Source organism: Neofelis nebulosa, chromosome X (assembly GCF_028018385.1).
Source record: "Neofelis nebulosa isolate mNeoNeb1 chromosome X, mNeoNeb1.pri, whole genome shotgun sequence".
Classification (NCBI taxonomy): Eukaryota; Metazoa; Chordata; class Mammalia; order Carnivora; family Felidae; genus Neofelis; species Neofelis nebulosa.
This window is the reverse complement of record NC_080800.1, coordinates 181649-197674: the sequence shown is the minus strand read 5'-3', so window position 1 is coordinate 197674 and position 16026 is coordinate 181649. Positions and strand designations below refer to the sequence as shown.

The window sequence follows — 16026 nt, the reverse complement described above, 5'->3', positions numbered from 1 at the left end:
GGAGGAGGAAGGTGGAAGGAGGAGGAGGAGGAGGATGCAGGAGAGAAAGGTGATGGGGAGGACTCAGGAAGAGGAGGGGGACGAGAGGAGGAAGAGGAGGGGGACGAGGGGAGAAAGGGGAGGGGAAGGAATCAGGGGGATGAGTGGGAGGAGAAGGAAGGGGGGGAGGAGGAGGGGGAGGGGAGAGGAGGAGAAGGGGAGAGGAGGAGGAGGGGAGAGGAGGAGGAGGGGAGAGGAGGGGAGAGGAGGAGGGGGAGGAGGAGGGGGGAGAGGAGGAGGAGGGAGGAGGAGGAGGGGGGGAGGAGGAGGAGGGGGGAGGAGGAGGAGGGGGGAGGAGGAGGAGGGGGGAGGAGGAGGAGGAGGGGGGAGGAGGAGGAGAGGAGGAGGAGGGGGGAGGAGGAGGGGGGAGAGGAGGCGGAGGGGGGAGGAGGCGGAGGGGAGAGAAGGAGGGGGAGGGGGGAGGAGAAGAAGGGGAGGGGAGGAGAAGAAGGGGAGGGGAGGAGAAGAAGGGGAGGGGAGGAGAAGAAGGGAGGGGAGGAGAAGAAGGGGAGGGGGAGGAGAAGAAGGGGAGGGGAGGAGAAGAAGGGGAGAGGGGGAGGAGGAGGGGAGGGGGAGGAGGAGGGGAGGGGGAAGGAGGAGGGGAGGGGGAGGAGGGGGGAGGAGGAGGGAGAGGCAGAGGAGGGGGAAGGAGGAGGAGGGGGGAGGAGGAGGGGGGGAGAGGAGGAGGAGGAGGGGGAGGAGAAGAAGGGGAGGGGAGGAGAAGAAGGGGAGGGGAGGAGAAGAAGGGGAGGGGAGGAGAAGAAGGGGAGGGGAGGAGAAGAAGGGGAGGGGAGGAGAGAAGGGGAGAGGGGGAGGAGGAGGGGAGGGGGAGGAGGAGGGGAGGGGAGGAGGAGGGGAGGGGGAGGAGGGGGGAGGAGGAGGGAGAGGCAGAGGAGGGGGAAGGAGGAGGAGGGGAAGGAGAAGAAGGAGGAGGGGAGGAGGAGGGGAAGGAGGAGGAGAGTGGAGGAGGAGGAGGAGAGTGGAGGAGGAGGAGGAGGAGGAGGAGGAGGAGGAGGAGGAGGGAGTGGAGGAGGAGGAGGAGGAGAGAGGCAGAGGAGGAGGGGGGAGGAGGAGGGGAGAGGCGGAGGAGGAGGGGAGAGGTGGAGGAGGAGGGGGAGGAGGAGGAGGAGGGGAAGGAGGAGGAGGGGGGAGGGGAGGGGGGAGGAGAGGGAGGAGGGGGGAGTGGGGGGAGACAAGCCATCAGGCCCAGAACCAGGAAACACAACCGACGGGTGGTCACGAACATTCTTAGGGCTTCGTCTTGTTTACCTTTTCACGAAAAAGGCGTCTATTTGGGAGAACAGACCTGTACTCGTTTCTGTCTGTCCCAGGGACCAGAAACCGCCCAATGTCAGTCGCAGCCGGCGACCGCCAGGCGGGCACGTGTGTTCTGGTGAGATCCGCACGCGCAGGGTCCAGAGCGGGTGTTCCCAAGCAGGCTCGTGTCTGAGGCTCCCTGTGCCCGCAGGCCGAGGACCGTGCCCGTGGCCCCCTCCCAGAGCTGGTGGCAGGGGGTGGGGCTGACCTCGAGCACGGTCCTGTGGGCGCGTGCAGCTGCTGGGCCCCGTCCGCAATGTCAGTGGGGCGCCCAGACACACAACCCTGTGTCGCAGGACGGGCCCGAGGCAGGGCCACGTCCCCATTTCTCCGGGGGACACGTGAGCCCCTGCGGCCCAGACCCCCTGCTGCAAAATCGCAGCTTGTCGGAAAGACTTCTCTGCACAGCGGGGCTCACGAGACACCGTGCAGGACACGCGTGCTCGCTCCGGGAACCGCCGGACAGGAACGCGGGCCTGGGGGCCTCCTCGGCGGAGGCGGCAGACCAGCGGAGCGCGCCTACCTTGTCATACAGCATCCAGCCGATGTACTTCAAGTAGTTGTTGTCCAGGAACAGGTCCGGGTAGAGCTTGATCCAGCATCCGAGCTCCGCCACGCAGATCACTCGGATGTCCGAGCTGATGTCGCTGCGAAAGCGAAGCCAGAGTGTCAGTGGGACGGCCAGGCCGTGTCGCCCACGCGGCAGGGTGCGCGTGTCGACACGGGGCTGAGCGAGGGCTGGTCCACGGGGACAGGCGGGGAAGACGCGCGGCCCCGAGGCCAAGCCTTACCGGTAAGCGGGGCACGAACGTCCTCTTAAAGAGCGCGCAGATGATGTTGTCGATGGCCACGGGCTTGCTCTGGTGGAGCGGGAGAAGGCACGGGAGCGTCAGGCAGGAGAGGGGGGCTGCGGGCCTCTGCAGAGCTGCGACCACCAGGCCCAGCGCAGCCCGCTGCGTGGTCGCCCCCCACCAGGCATTAGCATCCTCTACGCTGGTGGTTCTGCCCCCGGCTGGGACTGCACACCAGCCCGCCGGCCGTCTGTCGCCTGAGCTGCTGGGCCGCTCCGCGCACGCTGGCCTCACGCATGCGCACATATGGGGGCAGGGTGGGGGGTGGTGAAGCGGGGGGGTGAAGGGGTGACTGGGAGGGGTGGGGGGTGAAGGCTGGGGGGGAGTGAAGGGGTGAGTGGGGGGAGGTGTAGGGGTGCGTGGTACGGGTGAAGGGGCACCCATGAGGACAAACGGACAAAGGGGAGGGGTGAAGGGAAGGGAGTGAAGGGGTGAGGGGCAGTGCTGAGGGGCAAGGCTGAGGAGTTGGGGGTGGTAAAGCAGGGGTGAAGGAGGGCAATGGGGTGAGGGGCTGGGGTAAGGGACAGGGGCCAAGCGGTAGGGGTGATGGGGGAGGTGGGGCAGGAGCAAAGGGGTGAGGGGCAGGGGCGAAGGGGTGGCAGGGGGAGGGGGATGGGGGCAGGGGCCAAGGGGTGACAGGCAGGGGTGACACAATGAAGGTGGGGGTATCGGGGGCAGAGGCAAGGGGGTAAGGAGCACAGGGCAGGGGTGAGGGGCTGGGAGGAAGGGGCGAGGGGGTGAGGGGCAGGGGGCACAGGTGGGGGGGCAGGGGCCCGGGTGAAGGACCCAGGGCCCTGGCGGAGGGGACAGTGGCGGAGACCCCACGCATGCCCAGCTATCTTCCTGGAGGGGCTCCTGTGCTCTGTGAGCTGAGGACACTGGGCAGCGAAGTGACCTCCCAGGTGCGCAGACCGAAGACCGCGGGGGCGGAGAGGTCAGAGGGACACACGGGCGTCACACGTGACGCAAGTGAACGCGGTTTGTGCGTAAAAGAATCCATAGGTGTCAAGCCCACAAATGATATCGAGAGACACACATGTCACTGAGCCGTGACAGGGGATGGGGGTTCACCTGCGTGTCCCCGGGGAGCCAGAGCACCCCCCCCCCCCGCCACGGGCGGCCAGCTGGAACCCGGAACCGGGACGTGGAAGGGGCTGGGGTCACCGCTATGGTTTCTGCACCCCCGCTCGCTGCCCTATTGTAAAGACCCCAACCCAGGACAATGCTCACACGCCTAGGGGGCCACATGCGGCCGCACGGATGCCCATGGGCGGAGGCGGAAACCACAGAGGTTGGGGATCAGCCCGGCCCAGCCCCAGACCCCGGGCACACGCCTGCCTCCCTTCCTCACTGCCCCCTGCACCCGGCGAGGCCCCCACACCTGGGTCCCCTCCCTCTCTGCACACAGTCACATCCTCACACCTGGGTCCCCTCCCTCCCAGCACGGTGACCTCCTCACACCTGGGTCCCCTCCCTGCACACAGTGACCTCCTCACACCTGTGTGCCCCCCCTCAGGTGGCCCCGACCCCCGCCGCTGGCGTCTGCTGCTGGCCCCGCCCTCCTTCCGTGGCCCCGCCCCCACGCCTGGCGTCTGCTGCTGGCCCCGCCCTCCTTCCGTGGCCCCGCCCCACGCCTGGCGTCTGCTGCTGGCCCCCCCCTCCTTCCGTGGCCCCGCCCCCACGCCTGGCGGCGGCTGCTGGCCCCGCCCACACATGGCGGCCCCGCCCCCTGCACCTGCTGTCTGCGCTGGTCCAGTACTTCCATGCAGTACTTGTGTTTGCCCTTGAGTTTGGCGATGTTCTCCACCTGGCACAGCCGCTGGGACCTGCGCCTGTTCGTGCAGGTGCCCTGGTTCACGCTGGCCAGCGCTGTCAGCAGCTTCATGGCTGCCAAACAGAGCAGGGCTGTGACCCCGGGGCCGTGTCCACGGATCTGTGACCCCAGAGCCCAGCTCACCTCCCACAGGAGTGACCATTCGCAGCAGTCCTAGGACAGGGCCCGGGGAGGCCGGGGCTGGAGAAGATGTCCCGTCCTGCCCCTGCTGGGTCACAAGTGTGCAGAGGGTCACCCCCAAACAACAGCCGTGCACACTGACCCAAAACATGTCTTAGGGTCCCTGGGCACGGACACACCCCACGTCCTACCCAGCTGCAAGATCACATCAGTAGCCCACAGCCAGCACGACTCAACCATGACTCAGCATGCCTCGGAGGGCACACAAGGCCAGCAGACACAGGAACACCACATACCCATGTGGGCCAGCCCTGGGGACGCACGTGCCCAGGTGGGCCAGTCCTGAGGGACTCTCATGAGGACAGAGGGACAGGACATGCCCGGGTGGGCCAGCCCTGGGGACTCTCGTGGGGACAGAGGGACAGGACGTGACCAGGTGGGCCAGCCCTGGGGACTCTCATGGGGACAGAGGGACAGGACGTGACCAGGTGGGCCAGCCCTGGGGACTCTCGTGGGGCTGAGGGACAGCACATGCCCAGGTAGGCCAGCACTGGGGACTCTCGTGGGGACTGAGGAACAGCACATGCCCAGATGGGCCAGCACTGGGGACTCTCATGGGGACAGAGGGACAGCACATGCCCAGATGGGCCAGCCCGGGGGACTCTCGTGGGGACAGAGGGACAGGACGTGCCCAGGTAGGCCAGCCCTGGGGACTCTTGTGGGGACTGAGGGACAGCACGTGCCCAGGTGGGCCAGTCCTGGGGGACTCTCATGAGGACAGAGGGACAGCACGTGCCCAGGTGGGCCAGTCCTGGGGACTCTCGTGGAGACAGAGGGGCAGGACATGCCCAGGTGGATCAGTCCTGGGGGACTCTCATGGGGACAGAGGGACAGGACGTGTCTGGGTGAGCCAGTCCTAGAGGACTCTCATGGGGACAGAGGGACAGCACATGCCCAGATGGGCCAGCCCGGGGGACTCTCGTGGGGACAGAGGGACAGCACATGCCCAGGTAGGCCAGCCCTGGGGACTCTTGTGGGGACTGAGGGACAGCACGTGCCCAGGTGGGCCAGTCCTGGGGGACTCTCATGAGGACAGAGGGACAGGACGTGCCCGGGTGGGCCAGCCCTGGGGACTCTCGTGGGGACAGAGGGACGGGACGTGACCAGGTGGGCCAGCCCTGGGGACTCTCGTGGGGCTGAGGGACAGCATGTGCCCAGGTAGGCCAGCACTGGGGACTCTCGTGGGGCTGAGGGACAGCACGTGCCCAGGTAGGCCAGCACTGGGGACTCTCGTGGGGACTGAGGGACAGCACATGCCCAGATGGGCCAGCGCTGGGGACTCTCATGGGGACAGAGGGACAGCACATGCCTGGATGGGCCAGCGCTGGAGACACTCATGAGGACAGAGGGACAGGACGTGCCCCGGTGGGCCAGCCCTGGGGACTCTAGTGGGGACAGAGGGACAGGACGTGCCCAGGTGGGGCAGCCCTGGGGACTCTCGTGGGGACAGAGGGACAGGACGTGCCCGGGTGGGCCAGCCCTGGGGACCCTCGTGGGGACAGAGGGACAGGACGTGACTGGGTGGGCCAGCCCTGGGGACCCTCGTGGGGACAGAGGGACAGGACGTGCCCGGGTGGGCCAGCCCTGGGGACCCTCGTGGGGACAGAGGGACAGGACGTGCCCGGGTGGGCCAGCCCTGGGGACCCTCGTGGGGACAGAGGGACAGGACGTGCCCGGGTGGGCCAGCCCTGGGGACTCTTGTGGGGACTGAGGGACAGCACGTGCCCAGGTGGGCCAGTCCTGGGGACTCTCGTGGAGACAGAGGGGCAGGACATGCCCAGGTGGATCAGTCCTGAGGGACTCTCATGGGGACAGAGGGAGAGGACGTGCCTGGGTGGGCCAGTCCTAGGGGACTCTCATGGGCACAGAGGGACAGCACATGCCCAGATGGGCCAGCCCTGGGGACTCTTGTGGAGACAGAGGGGCAGGACATGCCCAGGTGGATCAGTCCTGGGGGACTCTCATGGGGACAGAGGGAGAGGACGTGCCTGGGTGGGCCAGTCCTAGGGGACTCTCGTGGGGACAGAGGGACAGCACGTGCCCAGATGGGCCAGCGCTGGGGACTCCCATGGGGACAGAGGGAGAGGACGTGCCCCGTGGGCCAACCCGGGGGTGTGCTCCTGTGTCCCCTGGCCTCTGCCTCTCTGTCCCCTGCCCCCGTCTCTCAAGTCCCACAGCCCCTGCCCCCATGTCACACGGCCCTGGCCCCCCGAGTCAGCGGGAGCCCGGGCGCGTGGCCCTGTGCAGTGGCCCACCTGCCAGGGAGCTGGTGTGCCGCAGGCTGTGCACGGCCGAGTTGGTGAGGCCACTAAGCATGCAGATGACCGTGTCCATGAGGTGTCCGTCACACAGCACCGAAGAGTGTGTCTGTTGCACCAGCAGCTCCGTGAACTCGCAGAAGTTGACCCTGAACCTTTTCCAGAAGGGCCCCGGGCCCACGATGGGGTAGAAGTCATTTTGCTGGTTAAGGACACAACAAGGGACAGGGGTGAGGCGCTGTGCCGGTCCTGGCACTCCCAGAGTCACAACACGGACCTCTGCTCGCGGACAAGGGGCTCCAGGTCACATGAGCACACCCCGACTGGGCACTTGGGGGTCACACGCCCACCCTGACACGGGGTGACCCCAAGGCTCCCACACCCTGCCCTGGGGGTCACACGCCCACCCTGACACAGGGTGACCACACCCTGCCCTGGGGGTCACATGCCCACCCTGACACAGGGTGACCACACCCTGCCCCTGGGTGTCACACGCCCACCCTGACACGGGGTGACCCCAAGGCTCCCACACCCTGCCCTGGGGGTCACACGCCCACCCTGACACAGGGTGACCACACCCTGCCCTGGGGGTCACATGCCCACCCTGACACAGGGTGACCACACCCTGCCCCTGGGTGTCACACGCCCACCCTGACACGGGGTGACCCCAAGTCTCCCACACTCTGCCCCTGGGGGTCACACGTCCACCCTGACACGGGGTGACCCCAAGTCTCCCACACCCTGCCCTGGGTGTCACACATCCACCCTGACACAGGGTGACCACACTCTGCCCCTGGGGGTCACACGCCCACCCTGACACAGGGTGACCCCAAGTCTCCCACACCCTGCCCCTGGGGGTCACACACCTATCCTGACACGGGGTGACTCCAGGTCTCCTACACCCTGCCCCTGAGAGTCACACATCCACCTTGACACAGGGTGACACCAAGTCTCCCACATCCTGCTCTGGGGGTCACACATCCACACTGAGGGTGAGCACACTTCCCAGTGCTACCATGGACTCATATCCACACTCAGCAGAGTGACCCCCATTTTCCAAGACCCTGCACCTGGGGGGGGGTTCAGATGTACCCCACCTTCCTGAGACCCAGAACCTGGGGGGTCACATATCCACAGCCACCAGGGTCTCCCCACCTCTCCCACACCTGCACCTGAGTGGACTGTCCCACGTCCCCGTGGTCAAGTCAAGAGGCTGTGCTGGGAGGACCCCCACGCGTGGCACCTCGGGTGACCCTCGAGGGAAGCGTGCAGGCCCCTCTCCCAACGCGTGTCCCAGAGAAGCCCGGCCCTCCGCTCTCCGCTCTGCTTCCGGCCGATTTCAGGTGTTGCAAACAGGGAGTGCCCACCTGAGAGCTACTCCCTTGGCCTTCACGGAGGACTCAGCCCAACCCTGCTCCCGCAGAGGCCACACGCACCCCCCCGAAACGGGGGCTGAAGGAGGCGGCCGGTCCCCGACCCTGCGGGAGACGCGGCCGGACCAGGGAGACGTCTCCTCAGGAAGACACGGCAGGTGCGCTCCCAGACGTGGGCGGCACACTACCCGGGGCCAATCAGCCTACGGCCACGGTCCTTCCGCCCGCGGGCAATCAGGGCCTCCGGACCACCTGCCCCCGGGGCGATCGGGGCCTCGGGACGACCCGCCCCCCGCCTCCCTCCACTAGGAAAGGGGGTCCTCAGGACGCCCCGCCCCTAGCCTCGCCTTTCTCGTGTTGTACGAATTTGTCTAAATTACCTGCACAGGCTTCACGAGACCCCAAGGGAAGGTGGACCCTGAAGGGACGTCAAGGCTGTGGCCAGAACCCAGCAGGCCGGTGCAGAGCGGTGCCCGGCCCCAGAGCTCGAGGGGCTGGGGATGGACCAGGGACTGCCCCGACATTGTGCCCCTCGTGCACGCACCCCCCCACGCGGTCCCCCACGGCAGCCTTCACCCTGGGGCAACGCATCCACACCTCTGCTGGGTGTGGGCGGGGACGTGGCCACAGCTTCCTGCCTTGCTCGCATTCACACCTCCGTGCGCAGGGACCGCCCCCTCCGTGCGCAGAGACCGCCCCCTCCGGCGCAGGGACCGCCCCCTCCGTGCGCAGAGACCGCCCTCTCCGGCGCAGGGACCGCCCCCTCCGTGCGCAGGGACCGCCCCCTCCGTGCGCAGGGACCTCCCCACGTCGCGTAGGACCCTTTCTCGTCAGCCCGCCCCTCCTATGCGCACAGCGTTCCACCTGCTAGGACCGCCGTGCGCTGCGTCGTCCAGCCTTCCCCAGTGCACTTGGCACTCAACCCTCCTCCTCGTTCTCCATGCTGGGACCCGGCGCCCCGCGCCTCTGCCCAGGGCTCAGTGCAAACCGCCTCTCCTCACAGCACTCCCTCCGCCCTGCCCCCACAGCCTGGCTTCCTCCATCCCCCCCCCCCAACTGGCTGAGCGCCCCCCACCATTCACTCGGCTGTGAGGGGGAGGGGTGCCCTGCCAGGGATAGGGGGTCACATGGGGGTGCACAGCACAGTCGTTCACTCGAGCCAGCCTCGACCGCAGACCCCAGCGTCAGAACACCTGATGCCAGGGGGGCTCCCGTGCCACTCCCCAGTACGGAGGCTGGGGCACATCTCTAACAGGGTAATAAACGTGTCCACACCAAGGCCAGGCCAGGTCACTAACCGGGTCTGTGAGGTGGGTCCTCAGTCCCCAAACTCGGTGCACTTTGAGAGCGCACGTCCCCACGTGCTCACTGCTGAGCACAGTAACACACGTTACCTGTCTGCACACATGGGATGGTGGGGAATTAACCACATGAGGAACCCCAGGCGCGTCTCCGGCAGGGGCACCTGAAGCCGAGGGGCGACAGGCCGGCCACACAGTGCCCTACCTCTCCCTGTTCAGCCACCCGGATGCTCGTGTCTACAGGGACACTTACTGGTTGGGTCATTCCAACTGTGACCAACGCAGTGGTGTCCAGACACTAAAGGACAGAGTACACAGAACGCAGTCAGTTCTAAATATGCCAGTGTAGACGGAACACGGTCAGGTCTCGATGATACAGTGTAGACAGAACACAGTCAGGTCTAAATATGCCAGTGTAGACGGAACACGGTCAGGTCTCGATGATACAGTGTAGACAGAAGGCAGTCAGGTCTAAATAGGCCAGTGTAGACAGAACACAGGTCTCCATGATACAGTGTAGACAGAACATGGTCAGGTCTCCATGATACAGTGTAGACAGAACATGGCCAGGTCTCCATGATATAGTGTAGATGGACACAGGTCTCCATGATACAGTGTAGACAGAACACAGTCAGGTCTCCATGATACAGTGTAGACAGAACATGGTCAGGTCTCCATGATATAGTGTAGATGGATACAGGTCTCCATGATACAGTGTAGATGGACCACAGGTCTCCACGTGCTAGTGTAGATGGAACACAGTAGGTCTCCATGATACAGTGTGCACGGAACACAGTCAGGTCTAAATATGCCAGTGTAGACGAAACACAGTCAGGTCCCAATGTGCCAGTGTAGACAGACAACGGTCAGGCCTAAATGTCCCATGTAGACAGAACACAGCCATGTCTAAAGGTCCCAGTGTAGATAGCACACAGTCAGTTCTCAATCTCCCAGGGTAGACAGAACACAGTCAGGTGTAAATAAATGTCCCAGTGTGAACAGAACACAGTCAAGTCCAAATGTCCCAGTGTAGACAGAACACTATCAGGTCTAAGTGTCACAGTGTAGACGGAACACAGTGAGGTTGTAATGTCCCATGTAGGGGCACCTGGGTGGCTCAACTGGTCAAGCGTCCAACTCAGTTTTGGCTCAGGTCACGATCTCAGGGTCGTTTGTTGTGAGGTTGAACCCCTGCAGGTGCTTGGGATTCTCTCTCCCTCTGCCCCTCCTCCGCTCACGCTCTCTCCCTCTCTCAAAGTAAATAAACTTTAAAAAATCCCCTGTAGACAGAACACCAATCTACAGGACAGTGTAGACAGAACACACTCAGGGCTAGATGTCGCAGTGTAGACAGAACTCGCTAAGTGAGGTCACTTCTGCAGAACGTGTCAGGTCTAGTCGTCCCATCACAACAGACACAGCCTGGCTTAAACGATCTCATCTGAAGCAGAACGCGGTCGGGTGTGAGTGTAGACTGAGCACCGTCAGGCAATGCCCCCTCGTGGACAAGACTCAGATGCTCAAGAGGATCCAGTGTGGACAGGACAGGGTCAGGTCAGGAGGAGCCCCCGCTCGCCAGTCAGGACACAGGGTCAGTATCAGCAGGACTCTGTGCGCTAGGCCCACGGTCCCCCGGGACCCATGCACGTGGACCCTCGTGTGCGCCCAGGGAGCCCACCCTGCGTGCGGAAGGAAGTCGGGAGCCACGCGGACGCCCAACCGACTTGGGGCTCGCCAGGGAGCTGCACACAAACCCCCCATCTTCAAACGCCGCCAAACGTGAGACGAAAGCTTTACCAGTTTCTCTGGCCACATGATGGTCAGGATCCACGGGTATGCCAGAAACTTCTTGTAGTACAGCCCGGTCTCCTGAATGGACAGAGGACAGGTGGCCGTGAGGTGAAGCGTTCCCCGCTGTCACAAGCCCCAGACACCCGGGGGAGCCCCGGCAGGGACCAGCCTGCGCAGCACAGGGCACTGGGGGCTGGCGTCCACCTACCCCGGGGGCCGGGCCCGTGGGCATGGGATGTTCGGGCAGCCCAGAGCAGGCACGCCCCGCCTCCGCGTGGGGGCCCCGCACCTAGCTTTGTGTCACTATCCTCGGGACAGGTGGTGACAGACTGCTTCTGTGGCGCTCAGCCACTGTGTGTCCACGGGCCTGACACGCAGGGCACGCCTTGTGTCTGCTCTGGAGGCCAGGAGGGGGAGAGGTCACGGCACACAGGCCGTTCTCAACAGAGAACCTGGGAGTGTTCGAGCTTCTCATGCCCACGTCTCCATGAGGATCCTCCTGTGGCCGTGCGGGTCACCATGCCCACGGGGGGCCCTGCACCCCGCTGCATTGCCCTACGGACACGTCCAGGGGCCTGCTGTGGGAAGTGCTGGGCGTCCCATGATGGCGCCAGGCTGGGGGGCTGGAAAAGCCCCCACTGCCGCTTCTGACACGGGGGAGGGTGGACAGGGCCCGACCTGGTGACGGGGACCCTCTGAGGAAGCAGACCCAATCCGAGTAGCCATCTTGGGAGTGGTTCCGGCAGACACACGCAGCAACACACAAACACACACATGCATTCGCTCACTCACATGCACAGTGCACACGCGTGTGTACCTGCACGCACACGCATGCAGTAACACATGCACGTGTGCATTTGCTCACTTGCGTGTACAGTGCACGCACGTGCACACGCACATGCAGTAACATGCTCACATATGCACATACATGTGCATTCGCTCGTGTGCACAGTGCACACACGTGTGTACCCATGCATGCATACGTGCAGTAACGCATTCACACATGCACACGTGCATGTGCATTTGCTCACTTGTGTGTACAGTGCACACGTGTGCACACGCACATGCAGTAACACACTCACATATGCACATACATGTGCATTTGCTCACGTGCACAGTGCACACATGTGCGTACCCATGCATGCATACATGCAGTAACACATTCACAAATGCACACATACATGTGCATTTGCTCACTTGAGTACAGTGCACACACATGTATCTACACACACATGTGCATTCTCTTGCTCACATGCACAGTGCACATGTGTATCTGTATGCAGACACATGTAGCAACACGCTCACATATGCACACATACATGTGCATTCGCTCGCTCACAGTGCACATGCATGCACATGTAGCGGCACACGCATGGGGCATAGAGTGAATTGGCAGGGCGTGAATATGAGAATACACGCAGTAACACACATGCACACAGACGTGTGCATTTGCTCGCTCACATGTACACTGCACACACGTGTGTGCCTGCACACACATGCATGCAGTAACACACTCACATATGCACACACATGTGCATTTGCTCACTTGCGTGTACAGTGCACACATGTGTATCTGCATGCACACACATGTAGCGACACGCTCACATATGCACACATGCATTGCATTTGCTCACTCACGTGCCCAGCACACATGCATGCACATGTAGCGGCACACGCATGGGGCATAAAGTGAATTGGCAGGGCGTGAATTGCTAAACGCGGGCGAAATTCATGTATTCTCCCCTTTTTCTTAGGGTTGACATTTTTAAAACCAAACGTTAAAGAAAAAATTTAATGTTCACTGACTTGATGCACAGCACTTCTGAAAACACTTCATGAATATTTTAAGGTGTGAGAAATTAACGTAGATATTACATCTGTCCCTAAATGGATGAGTCAATCAGTGAACTGTAGTCCACAGACAGAGTGGAATGTGCCTCGGCCTTGAAAATAAGGAAGGACGTTCTGCACCTGCCACTGCGTGGACGGACCTTGGGGACATGATGCTCAGTGACATAAGCCAGACAGAAGGACGAATCGTGTGTGAGTGCGCATACATGGGGTCCCTAGAGGAGTCACATCCGCAGAGACAGAGAGTAGATGGTGGAGACAGGGGCTGGGGACGGGGACGGGCAGTCAGTGGTTCATGGGGACACAGGTTCAGTTTGAGGAGCTGGAAAGTTCTGGAGATGATGTTGCACACGGTTGCACAGCAACGTGAATGTGCTCAGTGCCACTGAGGTGTGTACCTAAAAGGGATTAAGGTGACGCATTTCATATCGTATGTATTTTACCACAATTTAAAAAGACCTTTTTGGGCACCTGGGTGGCTCGGTTGGTCGAGCGCATGACTTCGGCTCAGGTCACGATCTCACGGTTCGTGAGTCGGAGCCCCGCGTCAGGCTCTGTGTGGACACCTCGGAGCCTGGAGCCTGCTTCACCTTCTGTGTCTCCCTCTCTCTCTGCCCCTCCCCTGTTCACACTCCGTCTCTGTCTCTGTCTCTCTCTCTCTCAAAAATAAATGAACATCAAAAAATGTCTTAAGAAGCCTTTTTAAACGAGAGTAGTGCTTGAATGCAAGAAGGGGGTCAGCCTCACTAATAATTCAGGAAACCGAAACCAGAGGTACCACGTGCACACCTACCAGACCAGCAAAACCTAACAACATCGCATCACGCACTGGCAGGGAACAGGACCAAGGCGATGTCTAACACACAGGTAGAGGCTCCTGCTTGGGAACACACGTTGGTGCCACCTCACACAGGAAAACGTGTGCATGCACAGGCCGTAAGTTACAGAAACACGTGAAGACGCACAGCAGGACACACGGACAGCAGACGTTTGCAGCCACGGACAGCAGACGTTTGCAGCCACACACACACAGAGCGCGAAACCAACCCAAACGCCATCAGAAGCAGAATGGAGACAGGAAGGACGCATAGGCGTGAGATGGAACATTCCACAGCTGTGCACCAGATGGCTTCACGCGATAACACTGGTCAGAATCATTCTGTCAAGCGTGTCTCCCGTGCAGAGACCTGGGCGCCAGGTGACATCATCTACAGATGCCCACGTGGGACAGATATGCCATGGCATGTTCTGGGCACCAAGTTCGGGGCATGGTTACGTCCTGGTGGGGAGGAGGTCAGGACGGGGGCAGGGCACGTCTGGGCACGTACTGGCCACGCTCTCTCTGCATCTGGACGATGGCCACGTGGTTACCGTTTTATAACGGTACTTTCCACGTACACAATGGAATCTCCAATAGTAACTAAAGGTCAAATTTTCCTTTATAGAGAATCGTGGTCTCCCCAGCGGAAGAAGGGCCGCTTCTCCCAGGGACGTGAGGGCGGACGGTGTCTACCTGGGCAATCGTGACGCCTGGGCTGCTTCAGCCTGCAAGCCTGATGGCAAACCCACAGGCTTGGGGGACACGGGGCAGCAGGGAAGATCCTGTGACCCCAGGCCCCGGGCTCATGGAGGGCATGGAGCCCGCCTCACCTGGTCAAACTTCTCGGTCATCTTGTGAACCACACTGTTGCCTTGGTTGGTCTGGTACAGCTCGGCCGTCACCATCCCTGGGAGAGAAAGAAGCTCACTCAACATGGAAACGCGGTTTGCACCACCTCTCCTCCTTCTCCTGGGAGGGCGTGGTAGGTGGGCGGGGCCACGACACCTCATCCCTCAGAGGCCACGGCAAGGCCACAGGAGTAATCCGGCCTCGCTGCTCCCCAAAAAACCAAGATCTCCTACCCAAACCAGCCTCTGGAGGAGGCCCCAGCCCGCCCAGTGTCTTAGGACCACAGGCGGCCAGGACAGTGAGGCCCAGCCGGCACGTGAGAGAGAGAGGCCCAGGAGTGCCAGGAGCATGGCTCACCTTCACAGCCACAGCACTGGACGAAGAAGCTGATGAGGTCCAGCAGGGCCAGCTCCCTGTCCTCCTTGTAAGACTGGACCCACTCCTCGACAGCCGTCTGCAGGGGCAGCAGCACAGGTGAGCACACGTGTGTGATGACGCACATGTGACAGGCCAGCAGTGAGGACACAGGTGTGATGGTGTGTGTGTTATGGGCCAGCAATGACCACGTGTGTGTGATCAGGCGTGTGACGGGCGGCAGTGAGCACATGTGTGTGTGATCAGGCATGTGATGGGCAGTGGTGAGCACATGAGTGTGTGATCAGGCATGTGACAGGTGGCAGTGAGCACGTGCGTGTGATCAGGCGTGTGACAGGCGGCGGTGAGCATGTGTGTGGGATCAGGCATGTGATGGGCAGTGGGGAGCACACGTGTGTGTGTGATCAGGCATGTGACAGTTGGCAGGGCAGCTGTGAGCACGTGTGTGTGTGATCAGGCATGTTAAGGGCAGCAGTGAGCACAAGTGTGTGATCAGGCGTGTGAGGGGCAGCGGTGAGCACATGTGTGTGATCAGCCGTGTGAGGGGCAGCAGTGAGCATGTGTGTGTGATCAGGTGTGTGATGGGTGGTGGTGAGCATGTGTGTGTGATCAGGCATGTGACAAGTGGCAGTGAGCACGTGTGTGATCAGGCATGCGATGGGCAATGGTCAGCACGTGTGTGTGATCAGGCGTGTGATGAGCAGTGGTAAGCATGTGTGTATGTGATCAGGCGTGTGACAGGTGGTGGTGAGCACATGTGTGTGATTAAGTGTGTGATGGGCGGTGGTGAGCATGTGTGTGATCAGGCATGTGATGGGCGGTGGTGAGTACGTGTGTATGATCAGGCGTGTAAAGGGCGGTGGTGAGCATGTGAGACAGGCATGTGTGATGGGCAGTGGTGCGCACGTGTGTGATTAGGCATGTAAAGGGCAGCAGTGAGCATGTGTGTGTGTGATCAGGCGTGTGACAGGCGGTAGTGAGCACGTGTGTGTGATCAGGCGTGTGACAGGCGGTAGTGAGCACGTGTGTGTGATTAAGTGTGTGACGGGTAGCAGTGAGCATGTGTGTGTGAGATCAGGCATGTTAAGGGTGGCAGTGAGCACAAGTATGTGATCAGGCATGTGACGGGCAGCAGTGAGCACGTGTGTGTGATCTGGCGTGTGACGGGAGGTGGTGACCGTGTGTGT

At 62.1% G+C, this 16026-nt stretch overlaps 1 protein-coding gene across 1 annotated transcript in view; it reads right to left on the bottom strand.

Annotated features, from left to right (window-relative positions):
* LOC131502987 (cohesin subunit SA-2-like) overlaps window positions 1–16026 on the bottom strand; it is a 66505-nt gene that overhangs the window by 36965 nt on the left and 13514 nt on the right. Inside the window, exons 6-12 of the mRNA XM_058714268.1 lie at window positions 14822–14918; window positions 14446–14522; window positions 10951–11022; window positions 6477–6681; window positions 3943–4094; window positions 2148–2216; window positions 1880–2083 (exon numbers count right to left, since the gene is read on the bottom strand). Of these exons, the coding sequence (XP_058570251.1) occupies window positions 1880–2083; window positions 2148–2216; window positions 3943–4094; window positions 6477–6681; window positions 10951–11022; window positions 14446–14522; window positions 14822–14918 (876 nt within the window). The remainder of the gene's footprint in view (window positions 1–1879; window positions 2084–2147; window positions 2217–3942; window positions 4095–6476; window positions 6682–10950; window positions 11023–14445; window positions 14523–14821; window positions 14919–16026) is intronic.